The 15,330-nt window shown below is 37.1% G+C and overlaps 1 protein-coding gene across 7 annotated transcripts in view; it reads left to right on the top strand.

Moving 5' to 3' along the window:
- Positions 1-15,330, top strand: part of ARHGAP21 (Rho GTPase activating protein 21) — a 111,564-nt gene that overhangs the window by 69,675 nt on the left and 26,559 nt on the right. For 3 of the 7 annotated variants that reach the window (XM_064635603.1, XM_064635650.1, XM_064635613.1), the window contains 3 exons: positions 1,238-1,292; positions 9,402-9,461; positions 10,967-12,911. In XM_064635603.1, coding sequence (XP_064491673.1) covers positions 1,238-1,292; positions 9,402-9,461; positions 10,967-12,911 — 2,060 coding nt within the window. The remainder of the gene's footprint in view (positions 1-1,237; positions 1,293-9,401; positions 9,462-10,966; positions 12,912-15,330) is intronic. The other 4 variants (XM_064635623.1, XM_064635632.1, XM_064635655.1 and 1 more) reach the window with 2 other exon arrangements.

Below are 15,330 nucleotides of genomic sequence, written 5' to 3'. Positions count from 1 at the left end.
TAAGGAAGCATAATAAATCACACATTACATGTTTGAGATGATGACTTTCTTTTCTGCAGAAATAAGACACTGAGGTCCTTCTCGGTGCTTTCATAAGATGCTCAGTGTGCCCTGAAGTTGGGGCCAGTCTTTGTGCTGGTTTTATCTTTTCTCAACTAGTGTGTTGTACTTACAGATAAGTGAATTTCTAGTCTGACATACCCAGTTAGGTTGTATGCCTTTTTTTTCTTATGTTGGTACTGGTCAGTTTTTTTAAATACCCCCTTTTTTTTTTCTTCTGACATGTAATGTGTGATTTCTAAATAACGGTCCTAGAATGTTCATTTTCTGGTTTTCCAGCCTAGGTATAATAGACTGTACATTAGTCTTTTGTAGCCCTTCTCCTGTTCCCCTTTACATTTAATGAATGTGAACACATTATTCCTTTATCTCAGATGAGATAATGAATTCAGCTATTTCGTATCCCATGTTACAAGCACATACTTCTCTCTTGCTTGTAAAAATACTTTTTTCTGGTAGATGCTGACTGTGGGTTTCACTGTTTTAGTCCTGATTTTGCCTATGTTTGAGTCACATTGATTGAACTGTCTGGATTCCTGGACCTTTATGCTGCTGCTGCTTTTGGTTTCAGCAATTCTGACCGACAAATGCAGCACTTATAAATAGCAAGTGTTTTTCATCCATATTTCAGATGTCATCTGGATGACTAAATGTATTTAAGCTGATTCTGCCAGGAGGTGATTGGAGTGGAAAGGTGTAAGTCAGTGCTTGCCTTGGTATTGCTCCACTTTTCACATGATGTGGTGGTTATGACTTCTCCCTAGCGATTTTAGAGAGTGCTGAGACTTAATTTTAAATGGAAGAAGGAGAGAAGTTTTACCTCGTATTCACAAATTTGTCACATTGTTTTGTCTTAGAAGCTCCAAATGAGTAGTATACCTTAGGACTTCAGGGAGAAAAAAAACCTGCCAAACCCAGTGTGTTGGCTCAGTAAACTGGTTTTGCTGAGAACACAGGTGTGTTCTTGCATCAGATTTCTGTTCTACTCTGACTTGCTAAGACTCTAATGGAAATCAGTGTTTATTTCTCTTGTGTAAAGTATTTGTCAGAATAGCTGAGAGTTGGAATTTTTGAATAGTTGTGATCTATCCAAGTTAATGGATCATCTTTGTAACAAAAATTGAAAATCTTCTCCAAAAGTTCATGTGTGATGTATTTTTTTTTCTATTTGTTTCAGTGACAGCATATTGGAACTTAGTGTTATGCCAAAAGACGAGGACATCCTTCAATTGGTATGTTTATGAAGCTTCTATTCAGAGAGTTTATTAACTAAATAAAAATGTTCTGTTGTTGGTTACAAAGTCTTTGGACTCCACTATCACCAAATAATTAGAGTTAACATTTATCTCTTTGTCACTCTTTAGATATTTTCCTACCTCCTTACCATGCTTGAAATAGGATATAGGAAATACCATCTTCACATGATATTTCTACCATGTTAAAAAAAAAAAGTGTTTTTATTATAATTTGGATGAATTTCCTTATGTTAGAATTTATGAATTGGATTGCTTCCTTTAACCAGGTTGTCTAATTCTAAATAATTTGAATTAAAAAACTAGCATATGACGCTTAAAATTTGCTTTCGTTAATGACTCGCTATTTGTCAGTGGTTTTCCAGGAAAGAAGCAAGGTGATAAATGTGCTGAAGGTTATTACCAACTTTTTAAAATTGTGACTGCTGTAAATGTGTTGTTACACTAATGCCTATATACCCTCAATTTGAACTGAGGTCCTGCACATATAGTGAGATAATTCATCTCCCATTTAGTGTCTCTTAAGTCCAAAAGAGCCTTGAATAATACATGATGTTGCTTATTGTGAAAATTAGAAAAATACCTAGTGTACTGTTATGCTCTAGTTTATTTTTAATTGGAAGCAGAGGAAAGGAGAAGATGACAAGCAGGGTGGACTTTTTGGTTAGTAGTTGGAAAAGTGTATTTTCTAATCCACACAAAAATAGTAAGAATTGGCTTTAAGTTAAGAAAAACTGTGGGTTTCAGTAGCTGTGGGTAAGAAAAAAAGCAAGAAACTTTGTTTTGAGTTGGAGATAGAGATTAGTACAGGAACTCAACCATTTAGGCCAACAAGCCAAGGTTATTAGAATAGAAGTGATATTTTGAGAACATTTGATAAAGAAATATTTCAGTAATCCAGCACAGAAGATGTTGGGGGCAGGGTGTGAGTTCTGTTTGCATGAATCAGTGGGAGGGGAAAGCTGTGGGTGTTGGGACTTTTTTTTTTTTTTCTTTTTTTTTATTGGAACTGTGAATGTGTAGAAATGCAAGAATAGTGCTAACATTTAAATTATTAAACCTTTGTATTTGTCTGGGCGCCAAGGTCTTAGGCATATCTTCCCTCTGCTGATGAAACATGAAGTGCAACGTTCAGGGGAAGTAGAGATGAAAAGCAGTTGATTGGATATAACTTGTTATATCAACAAGTGAGGTAGTGGGGCCAGAGGAGGGGAAAAAAGACAGTTGTTACTTTTGGGTTAGAAAAGGATATTGACAAAAATAAAAAAAGGTCGTTCTCCTGGAGGAGATGGAGGGATAAAAAAAAGAGAAAAAATATCTACCTGTGGAAGTTTTAGGAAAAGAAGGGATATGTCTGTGGGAATAATTTTCAGGTGTCATTATAAAAAAGTTCCTTTTGAGTTGTAAGATGTGGCAGAGTTGTGAATTTTGTGTATAAGGCTCCTCTGTTGAAGATAGAAAGGGGATTAGGTTTGAGAGATGAAGTAATGATTTTGCAGAAAATGGTTTGCGTTGCCTCTGTAGCGTGCATGAGTTCCTTCTGACAGTTGTTTGCTGTTTGGGTGAGTTGGTACCTGGTCATGATATAGGAGGAGTTTATGTTCCTGTTTGCTAAGATGCATTTGTTTGGGTAAAAGTGAACTTCCCTTGAGGAGTTTCAGTTCCACATAGGATCTGCCAGAGAAAGCCAAGAAGAGACAGGTGTTTTCTGTAGTCCTCAAGACTGAGTGTTGAGTGTACTTAGGCCTATTGGAAAAGACTTCTGATAGCTGCAGTTTGTTCACTCTGTCCTGTCATGGACTACTTTAGTAGATATGTTTTCAAGTGTCAATCTTTGATGGCAGAGTTGCAATTTATGAAGATTCATAAAAATGAATTGCATCTCACAACAGAGACCGTCAGTTATGGCCTGTAGTTTTCTGTCTTTTAGCCCACCACAAAGGAGGAAAAATCTTAGCACTTCTAAAATAAAAATCAGCAGACTTTTGAGACTGCTCAAGTGAGTGCATCACTGTAACTTCAGTAAAATGAAAAATCTGTGCAGTTCCTCTGAAGAGAGTTAGGATGCACAGTTCTCATTACAAGATTTGGTGAAGAGCTTTGCTCTACTCGAATCTGAACATGTTTAAAATACTTTCAACATAACAACATAGAATGTTACTCCTTTCACTTCTGTGAAAAGACAGTAAATTTTTATTTCCAGCTGAGAAACTGCATACTTTTTAAATTTTCCATTTTTATCTTTGTGATTAATGCTGTATTAGCTTTTGTGGAAATCTTATGTAAAAATATATATATAAATTTTAGAGTGAATTCTTATTCCTGAATGAAGGTATAGCTCATGTAAGTAAGTGATAACAATAATTTCTCTAGTAGTAGTGTCAGTATAAGGGCAAAGTGAATGGTAAATGTAGGTACAGTAGCCTTATTAATAGAGGAAAAACTTACACCTGGAGTTGTGTTATGTAAGAATGTGTTGTTACAGAATGTTAAATGTAAGTTAATAGAGAATGTTAAATAATCTAATTTGTTTTCTGTGACATATGTCATAAATTTCACTGTAAATGTCTTCAGATAGTATTACTCATTGTAAACTGATGCTAAATACTGGTATGCTGTAAAAATAGAAAACCCCAAAACACTGCTGGATATTGGAGGAGCTAATGAAAGGTATATCTAGTGCAGTGAGGATGGAATAGTTTCATTATATTCAGGAATAATGCTGGTTGTGGTAAGTTTTATAGTACTTGGCAATCTATTCCATGTGTTGATGGCTGATTGCTAGAAACACAGTTGCTTGTTTCTATCCTTAGTTTGCTATTTATAAACCTTGAGTTTAGTCTTCAGAAATATCCATATATGTCTGTGAACCTCTTGATATATTGAATTTCCTGAAATCAGGGCTTCAAATCCATTCATCAGTAGTAACAATGAAGTGGTCCAATCCACAGGTTACTGCCCTGTGGCAGTGGCATGTGAACAGTACTCACTTGGAAGGGAATTACATGTGAAACTGTCGTTAGTGAAATCGGTGTCAGTCGTGTTTGTTCACTGGCCTGATCTTGAAAATGTCACTTTGTGGATGGGGAAAAGGATATTTAAAACATCTCTATCCATGACAGAAAGTTGAACTCTTGACAACTATGTATATGTTCGGGGGTTTTTCATGCTCCTCCTCAAATATGTGGTTACTTAAACTTATCAAAAGATATTATTTTGAAACATTTCTAGATATATAACCATTTTGAAAGTAGGAGGAGGATTATTTTTGTATTATGTTCTCCTTAGTGTTTCAAATTTGATGTATCTGTGTGCAATTTCTGTAGCATTCTCAACCTTTTTTGGCAGAATTTTGGCATTGCCACTGACTTCATGCAAATGGGAAGACACATTTAGGTCAACTACAAATAGTTCCTTTTTCCCAAGTGTATTCAATGAAATTGTTGCTGTTTTGTAGCCTTTAGATAACAAGTTTAATACTAAAATGCTGTTCAAATTGTGACAACTTTTCAGTTGTTCAAAAGCTTTTTGTTTTACGTGGAAAATACTGAATGTAAAGGTGCTCCCCAGAGAGAGAAAATAGAGTTTTCTAAGCCTACTTGCAGGTCAGCACTATTATGAATCTTGTCAGCAGACTTTGTAGTGTCTAACACATGTATGTTAGGGTGTCCTTAATATGCAGGATTTTTTGACCATTTTTGGGGGGAATGTTCATGCTGGAATTTACTTATTTGCTAATTGCTCCTTGTGTATGTAAAGAAGAATACAGCTTAACAAGCTGCTGAATTTCTACATATCAAGGTCTCGAAAATATGACTCTGAAAAATGGTGTCTTTAATATGGTCTGCATTGGAGCTGTTTGATGGGAAGGTTTCTTGTAATGTATCCCATTAATGTTCTTATATAGGGTTTAATTTAGGTAAATATATTTATGTAGATATTGTTTTGTAAATATGTATATCTATGTTGTGTGTGTGTATAAACAGATACATACTATAGGTAAGTTACCCTGATTTTTTCATCTTTCACTTTCTGGCACTTCTCTTACTACCCACTCAAAAGTCCCATCATACCTAACTTCTATTCTGACTCCAACAGTTTAATTTCAAAACAGTTCTAAAAAATCATTTCCTTGCAGGAGTTGCCCCAAAAGGTAGGAGGTTATTTCTAGTCTTTGATGTTGTCATCATTAAATTTTATTAGTGTACAAATCTCTTGAAATGTGCCTTACCATTCCAGAAGGAACTCTTTCATTTACTGGAAGATTTTATTGGGCATTCTGTGAATAATGGTAAATATGAAAATAAAAGGGGACTGTTTTACTGCTTTGGTTTTGGTATATTTAATTACATCTAATCTTTCCTTAAAATTATGGACCAGTGAAGCTACATATCAATAACTGAAAGTTGACCACACTTGAACAGAAATGTTTCTCTTGTCATAGATAGTAGGGTAACCATAAAATCCTAGATAGGAGTGACCAGGAAAGTGAGTGAAAGTCAACTGAAGCATATATTTTCTTTACTTTTTTTTTTTTCCTTCTTTCTAGTCAGGTGATATGGAAGTTTTCAGTGTATAGGGAGATCTGGGCAGAAAAGAAGAGTTTGCTATATTATCATTTCTGAACTTAGTATTTTTGTGGAATTTAGTGGCTCTCAAGGCCTTGTAGTACCCTGAAATCGCCAGTGGTGCACCTGTATTGAGAACAAAACAAAAGAAAAAAAAGCAAACCAAACAAAGAAGACCCCAACACCATAAAGAAAAGTAACCTGCATGAGGAAATTTATTCTAGAGTTTTATATGCCCCAATATATGCCCCTCATGTCTCTGACTACAGGTCTACCCACAGTCAACTTTAACATTAAAGACTGTATTTTTTTTTCTTTAAGATGTTTTCATAAGTAGCTGTATTTAGTCAAGAGTCTTGGAGCATTTTTTTACTCTCAGATTTTGTACTGACTTACTGATGGGCACAGAGGTTAATATTAAAACTCTGGCAGCAAGTAAAAATGGAAGGAGGAGGGGTGTGGTGTGAAGACATACTGACCTAGAGGACGAGACTAAAACTTTATTATTCAATATTGCATATGTTAGAAAATACCATTGGCATCAAACCTCCTAACCTCAATTTAGACTAATATTTACAAGAAACTCTCTTGCACAGCTTGTATTTGGAAATAAAATTTTTTGGGTTTTAAAGCATTAAATTTTGTATACTAAAATTGCTCTGCCTTTGGGAAGAAAGGCTGTGTGGGTTTTTTGTCAAATAATGTTGTCTGACTGTAATGTTTGGGTGTCTCTGAGTAAAATGAAAGCACTTGAGCTATAGTACTAACATTTTTGCCAGAACAAACTATAACTAGGAAGTGTTTCCTTTTAAGACAGCTGTAAAACTTTTCTGATGTGCAATTCCCATACTCATCCTAACTGAGAATAAGTTAGGACTGGGAAAGAGAAAAATTTAGTGGTAAAGAAATATAATCTGAAGCCAAACTGGTTGGAGAAGGAAAAAAGAATGCCTCAAGCTCCCTCTTACAAGGTGCTGTGCACATTGGCCTCTGACTCATCAAAACGCTTCTCTCTAATTTTGCAAATAGTTCTGATGAAGTCAGTGTTGTTATTCATCCTGTAGTGAAGCATACTCATCCTCAGTGAAACACAGGACTGCATGTTTTTATGAGTTTAGACTAAGTGGTGTAGGACATGGTTGGTTCCAGCTCTGGAAAGTACAGGTTTCACCATAATTCTTACCCAGAGGAATTCTTGTATGTTTGGCTGTTATTATTCTAACATCTAATGGCATAAAATCAAGTGGGGAAAAATGGGATCAAAACTCTTCAGGTGAATTTTAGATGGTTAATGAAATACCTTTTAAAATGCTTCATTTGCTTAAAATGTATTTTGCCTATCATATGATATTGAATGTATTACCTTAGGAGTTAAACCCTTAATGGCTACAGATTTATAGTAAGAAATTAATTCTTTGCCATAGGAGTTTGCAAACTTGGTGCAAACAAAACCAGCTTGCAAGATGGGGAAGAAATTGTACCCGATAGCTGGAAACATGCTGAGTTCTTACTGTAAGCACAGCAGTTTGCTTCTAGTAATTTTTGCAGAGCTGTTATCCATCAGAGCTGTTAATGTCACTCTAAATTGTTGCATTTGTATGGTAAGCTTACCATAACTGTTGTTGTTTTGAGAAGGTGAAAAAGAGCTCATAAAACATCAAGACTGACTTTTGGATCCTCTTGAGCCTTCTGAATAACTGCTGAGTATCCAGTTCCTATAGGAATTCCAGTGGGTTGGCTGGTGTCTGATTCAGGAACATCACTGATCTGGATATTAAAAAAGTTTTAAGTTGCAAGGCTTTTTTTTTTGTTTAAGACTTTTTAAAGACTTAAATTTAGGCCATACTGTAATGACATTTTTATGAGTATATCATTTGTTGCAATCATTTAGAGATAAGAGTAGCATTTTCACATAATATATCCTTTGAGAAGCTAAAGGGAGAATAGAGATATTCAAGCTGTGTTTTATAATTGCAAATTGTGTCAAAATAGTGTATGAACTAATAAATATATTAGTGTATTTCACATTTTTTAGCCTCTAAATGTCTAAAACCTTAACCATCACTTTCTGCTTAAATTAATTAAAATATTTCATAGTAAAATATATGCTGATGATACATAATTCAGCGTGACATTATTCAGAACAGATCCATGCATTTCTTTATGACTTGCACTATTTCTCTGTTGACCCTTAGTCAGAATTATGAAACAAAGGTATGTAATATTCTTTATGGAAACATCAAAGTCCCATTTATAAGCTTCTTCTTTCGTGGAAGGATGTTCAGCTTTGTTTCAGTGTTTCTTTGGGAAGTAGGTAAAATGAGGTTGAAAGGAGAAATACACTTTCCATCATCAAAACCTTTTGTTCGGTAACTCTTACACAGAACTGTCAGTCTGTCTGTCTGTCTGGATATACCTGCAATCATGGAAATATACTCTTTACTGGGGGGAGAAAGTCAAGCTGATCTCATTTTGGACCCTGTGAGAATGTTGTCTTCTGAAGGTGGTGTTTTAATATCTGTGATAAATTTTGTCAAGAGCTGAGAACTAATTTTTATACTCATCTGTAGTCTTCAGCTATGATCAGATCACACTGGTTTTGGAATCTAACCTTTCTGCTGTCAAATTCAAATGAAACATTGTTTGTCAGGGGAATATTTTACAAAAATATAAATGTGGTGTATTTGCTGTTGGTGTAATGTGTGCATATCCCAGCAAAGGTGGGATATCAGCTGTTTTATGAGCTGTATAAATTGATAATTGTTTTCTAGTGGAGGGGGTGATTGTTTTAGGTTGTCCTGCATGCCAGTAGTATCTCACTCAATCCGTTTTCTGGGTCTTCAGTATCTCTTCCAATTTTTTTAAAAATTCTTACAGACCATCAAGATTTTAAATAGCCATTTATTTAAAGATTTAGAAATATTTATTTTCATGTGTTCCTTCCCTCCATTAAATGTGCCAGTGGAAGCTTGGCTTGATTTTTACTATGAGTGGAGGAAAAAAAATACAAATCATGTGAGTAGAGTGTTTCTGCAGCATCATTCCTCTAATTTCAGATGTACAGCGTGAAAGCAGCTGCAGTCAGCTGACAGCTTGTGGTCATGTTCAGATATATGTGGGGAAGGGGCGTGCTGTTTTAAGTGCATAATACAGCCGTTGTTTCGTCACCAGGAAGCAGAGATGGGAGCAGCCCAGGGGAAACGAGAGACAGTAATGTTGCTGTAGTGGAAGGGAAGTCTCGGTGCATAGAGCCAGAGCTCTCTGCAGGCAGCTGTAGGGGGATGCACCAAGGCAAAATGGCACAAATGTATTTTGCTTTCTGTAAAGGTACAGGATAAATACAAGGAGCAAATAAAAGGCTGAATGGACATGCTTGCAAGGAGGGTGAAGTTATTTTTTATGCTCTACTGCCCTTTACATCTGTTGGTACCTTCCAGTGGAATCAGTGTAGCTGTATTTTTAGCTTGCTGTAGTCAACATCAATATGACAAGATAATTCTGCCTTTACATCTGTAAGCAGCTTTTACTGTGTTTTCCTGTTTTCTGCCAGCTGCAGTTTACAAAGGATGTCACAGCACTGGTAAGAATTGTACAGTAGCCATTTCTCTGATGGTTTGGTAAGGCATGTTTTGCTTAATGATTTGTGAGAAGCAAGAATATGAAACAGCAAGTTTGTTGGAAATGAGCTAGATAGTCTGAGCTGAATTTTCTTCATAATGCTAATCTCTTGATTTGTGGTTTGTGCCTGTGTTATTTGCTCTGTTTTTCTCTTGGTGTGCTTTAATATTTTGCACTTCACTAATGCTCGTTGTAACATTGCAGCAGTATTGTAAATGCCTCGCCCTCCTCTGTACTTTGCTCTGTATTAATTTTATGGCTGCTCTTGGGCTTTTATAATCTGTCTCGTGTTAAGACAGAGCACATTGATATTCTGGAATTGAGCATGTTGTGATTTGGACAGGAAATGCTGTGATATGATACCATACCTAAGCGTGTAAAAGCCCTGAGAAATTATTTTGATCTTCTGTTGTACTGGCAGGCTCTGCATTGGCTCTTTATTGCATTATGTTCAAACTGAGCGAACTCATGCTAAAGTTTTTCAATAATAGGATATTGTTTAAGTATGCTGTATGCTTCTTATTGATTTATTATTTTGGATGTTCTGTTAATTTCACAATGACAAATGCTGCTTTTCTGAAATGCTGCAGAAACATACTAAGTGTAATATAACCATTTTTTCTCAGGAGTCAGGCTCTTATGCGTAAAGATGCAAAGTGCACTGAGGAAATGAATTTGAGATTTCAGTTTGTGTTTCAATAGTGTGTGGACAGTAGTGGATATGTATGAATTTTCTTACTGTTTGTTCCTTGAAGTTAAAAATGTTAAATATCATTAATATTTTTGCAGTAAGATTTGTGTACTATGTACTTGCTGTCTCCTGTAAAATGTAAGATGACTTATAGGGTGTTGGCTCACAACAAATATGTTACTGCTTTAACTTATTCATTATTTGTTTAGGAACAGTAGCTTTTATGTAGAAGACATCTTAGAAGAGTGTGTGTACTTTTCATATGTACTACATTAAGTGAACAGAGTTGTTTTATACACTAAGTGAATAGAGAATTTTCTAGTTCTACTTGAATTTATTATGCGGCATTTTAACCTATTAATTGCTATGAAATTCTGGTTTCTGGCAATGTGAAGCTTAAATGGGAAGAATGTATGAAGCATCATGTTAGAAAGCAAAATTAAGGGGGAGAAAAATACTGTGTTTTGTGTTCATGAATTTTGAGAAACCTGCCTCAGTGCCCTAGCTCTGCAGTATTTCCTGGAATTATCAGTTGAGTTTTTTACCTGAGCAAGGGAACATATGTAATGATTTTGCTTGTTCTGTTTCTTGTTCCTACATCACTAAGGGGATGGAATGCTGTTTTTATGTTTTTAACTAGCATTTTATCTAAAATTAGAGATAGTGTGAATTTTGAACTTGTATTCCCTCTCTTGAAGATTGATCATGCAAATACTGGATGGCGAACTTTTCCGTCTCCCTCACTACTGAATACTCACTTAATCCTCTCTCCACAGGCGTATTCCCAAGATGCCTACCTGAAAGGCAACGAAGCCTACAGTGGTAATGCCCACAACATACCTGAACCACCGCCAATATGTTACCCGCGTCTGACATCCACAGCTTCTGTTAAGGCACAAGCTGCAGACAAGCTTTCTTCTGACTTCTCACTGGGGAAACAGCAAGTCAGCAGACCAGTACGAGCATTGACACAGCCAGAGAGGGCCTACAGAATGGAAATACAAGTGCCTCCATCACCAACAGACATTGCAAAGTCAAATACAGCCGTATGCGTTTGCAATGAAACTGTAAGGACTGTTATTGTGCCTTCTGAGAAGGCTGTAGATTTGCCATCTTGTAGAAATAATCATGCTGGTCCCTCACACAGGACAGAGGAAGTAAGATACGGCTTAAAAGATCAAACCAGTCTGAAAGCACGGACTACATCACCATCATCTTCAGTGTCCACTGCCATTGTACTTCCCCAGACTCCAATAACAAGGCCAGTTGATACAACTGGAGCAGTAAGTAAAGCTTCAAATTATGTAGTATGTCCAGAAGGAATCCCAAGCACTAGACCTCCTGCTCAAGCCACAGACTCACCCTCAGTCTCTACTAATCATTACAGTTCTCCAACCTCCCACCAGCACATAGACTGGAAGACCTACAAAACTTACAAAGAATACATTGATAACAGGCGCATGCACATGTATGGCTCTCGAACAATACAGGAAAGGTTAGATAGCTTAAGAGCAGCTTCTCAGAATACAACTGATTATAATCAAGTGGTGCCAAACCGCACTGCTTCTCAGGTACGGCGCAGGAGCACCTCTCACGACAGGGTTCCACAGTCTGTTCAGATCCGGCAGAGAAGTGTATCCCAGGAAAGACTCGAAGATCCTGTGTTGATGAAAGAGTGGCCACGAAGTGCTTCACAAGATACTCTAACTTCGCCTTCAGTTAATGCTAGAAATCACAGGGCTCGGTCATGGGATTATCTCAGCAAACAGGGTGAAGTGCTAGAAAACTTCCATTCTGAGAATATGATTGCAGATACAAATGGAGATAGGAGAAAGACTTACAAGTGGACAGGGTTTACTGAACAAGATGATCGGCGAGGTATTTATGAGAGATCTAGACAGCATGCATTTCATATGTCCCTTCGAGGTCAAAATTTTCCTATAGCTCCAAGTGCTTATATTTCAGACAACAGGAGAACTGGTAGTAGAGCTTCTCTGCCCGGTTCTCACTTCCAGAAAATTTCGCCAGATTTTAAAATGTTACAGCCTTCTCGAGATTTGCAAACTCCTGGGGGAGTTTCAAAACCTGCAGCTGTTTCACAAGAGAGATTGTGTCTCACACCAGCCAGAAGTTCTAGAAGTAGCTCTCTGAAGAACTCAGCTCCCTATGCAGCAAAACCATCTATTCCCCTTAACCAGGGCCTGGATGCTATTGCCAGCAAAGACCAAAGAACAGTAAATCACTTGCATCAGAGCGGTCTCTTAAACCAACAGTCAAGGATCCGAGCAGAAGGTGTCCAAGATCACAAAACAGAAACTGGTAAAACCATCCAACCCTCCTCTCTGTCTCCAGCTTCTGCCAAACTTGTTCAGCCAAGTGAGTGTTCAACTACCTCTGACAATGTAGATGGTTCCATAAGACAAAAGATTCATTTTGAAAGGGAAGATGTCCATGAGTCTGAAAGTCTGCAAACGGATGTTCAGGGAAATGACAAAGACACAGTGGTCATGCGGGACAAATCACCTTCTGGCCACCAAACTCCACAGCCTTTGAGGCATCAGTCCTACATTCTTGCTGTAAATGACCAAGAGGCAGCCTCGGACACTACCTGTTGGTTACCTAACGATGCTCGGAGAGAAGTCCACATAAAAAGAATAGAGGAAAGGAAAGCATCGGGTTCCAGCCCACCTGGTGACTCTTTGGCTTCTATTCCATTTATTGGTGAGTTAAACTATTTCAGTGTCCATCAACTGCTTTTCTCTGCTAAAGGTGGTGGAGAACACCTTACCAGATTGTTCCTGTAAACTCTGAGGTTGAGAGCCATGGCGGATTTTTCTCGTCTAGAAAAATTTTAGTTGGTAAAAGTATTCTTCAGTAGAGGAAAAAAAAATGTTCTGTTTTGTTTGGGATTCCTAGAGGATGAGCATTAAATAGCCTACAGCAATGTAACATTTTTCTAGAGTTTTCCTTAACCTCCTGGGTAAGTCTGATTATATAACTGTGTTTTGCTATCACTCACATAATGTTCTGATGTTACATATACAAACAGCTAGCATTTGCAACACCTTTCAAATATTTTTACTTCTCTAGTATAAAACATATTTGGAATCCAGTAAAGCGAGAATACAGATGCAAATCCATATAAGGGTGATTTGTGGAGGAAAAAAAAAGTTTGGCAGCTGAATAGGTATGGTGAAAGCTTTCTTGGAGAGATAGGGAATAGATGAAAGCTTTTTCAGGTTAAAGGATAGCAATCAAAGGAAGTGGATTTGCAAATCAAGATGCTAATGTGGATATGAATGGAAGGGATTGTGGAAGCAGAATCTGAGAAGGCAAAAAGATTCGCCGGTGTGCTGTGACACAGGGTTGGAATTACAGGGAGCTTACAGGACAGGGGCTGAGATCTTTTGAGATAATTTAGAAGAGGAACTCGGGGAAGGATTGTAAATAGTAGAAAAACCCTCTGAATTTTGAATAATGAATTCGTGTCTTCTGCTGAAGAGTTGCAGTGGCAGAGCGTTTCTGTTCTACTCAAGTAGTCAATGCTGCTATTGTCTTTGCTGTGCTGTTGTTGTTATTGGGTTGGATTTTCTTTTGTTGTGGCTGATTTAATCCTTTGGAGTCTGGATGTCTGTGGATCATTTTCCACACGAGTTGATTTGTACCTGACTCTGTGCTGTTGAATTTAGTGTAAGAAATATTTAGAAAACACTGAATTTTGATTCTGAAACTCAAGTATGTGAAAAATAACTCTTCATAATGATCCATGTTCTTTACACTTTAGGTTAAGGGAGTTACAGATACGTCGTCTTACCATAATTGTCTTCTGTTGTGGATCTGCAGCAGGGATTTTTTTCCCCTAGTGTTATCTATCATATCTGCTTTGTGTTCATTGAAGAATAGAAATCATACAAAAGATACAGTAATTCTGTTCTTTTGACAGAATGCTGTTAAGATATTAAAAAATGCTTTGTGAGCTAGCAGATGGTTTTTATGTTGGGTTTTCCTTTTTGAATGGGAGTTGTATAGACTTTTTTTTCATCGTTGTTACTGGACGCATCAGTATCCAGTGTAATTTTGTATTCTTCTTTAGACCCTGTCAGCCTTTCTTTGAGGATTAGCACAAGTTTGTAAGGCATTTAACTAATCTTTGTGCAGGATTTTTTAATACTACCTAAAATCAGTGTTGGGCTCTTGATTTAGTTATGTACAGTGTTTGCTGGATTAGTTTTCTAATCCTATACAGTTGAAATGTCATGTAAAAGTCAGATCAAGATTGGTAAAGTCAAGCCCAACCTTTTCAACACCATCTCCTATCTTGATTTTCGACAGAGATTTGCTGTGAACTCCTACTCATGTGACTTGCTTCCATATTATAGAGAAATGTGTTGACTGAAGTTCAAAGAAGCCTTATATATGTCAATTGCACTACATTTTGGTAACAACTGAGCAGTTCAAAAGAAACAAAATCACAACTCTCCGCTGCAGCCTCTTGGCATAATACCACGTGGGATTGAATTCTTATGAGCCTCTTGGAATGAAACCTCCTGAATGTTCCAGAAATCCTAAAACCTGGTGCTCCTGAAGCCAGGGCACAATCTGAGCCAGCATGGTACTTGTGGCTGTCTTCCTAGCAAGAAATTCTTGTGCTGGTACAGGTGCTGTGGGAAATCTCTGCCACAGTTCCAGCACCTTGAAGAGGAAATAACCCTCTCTGAATAGGAAGACCATGAAATGCTGTTAAAAGTGGACCTCTTCCCAAGTTAGAATTAATGTGCATTATTCTAACTTTGCTTGTTCGGCTATCATTATGCCTAATTACAGCTTTACTTGTTAAAAACCTTACTTAATCAGGCAGATAAAACCCCAGATCTGCTTTGAAACTCAGTTAAAGGCTTTTTAACTCTTCTGATGGAAAGTCACTATGATTCCAAGCTTACATATTGCTACCGTTTTACATACTTTGTGGTGTATGTATTTTTGTTACCACTCTCTGCTCATTAAAAGTAGTAGATATGGCCACACCATATTTTGGTAGAAATTCAGCCAGGAACATTTGGCTTCTGCAGCAGTGTTTTGTGACTAACCTGCTCCTTGAGAACAGCACAACATCAGGATGATTTTAGCTCTTGCTGAGTAG

This window comes from Pseudopipra pipra, chromosome 1 (genome assembly GCF_036250125.1).
Source record: "Pseudopipra pipra isolate bDixPip1 chromosome 1, bDixPip1.hap1, whole genome shotgun sequence".
Lineage (NCBI taxonomy): Eukaryota > Metazoa > Chordata > Aves > Passeriformes > Pipridae > Pseudopipra > Pseudopipra pipra.
The sequence above is the reverse complement of the archived record's forward strand: the minus strand, read 5'-3'. Positions and strand labels throughout refer to the sequence as shown.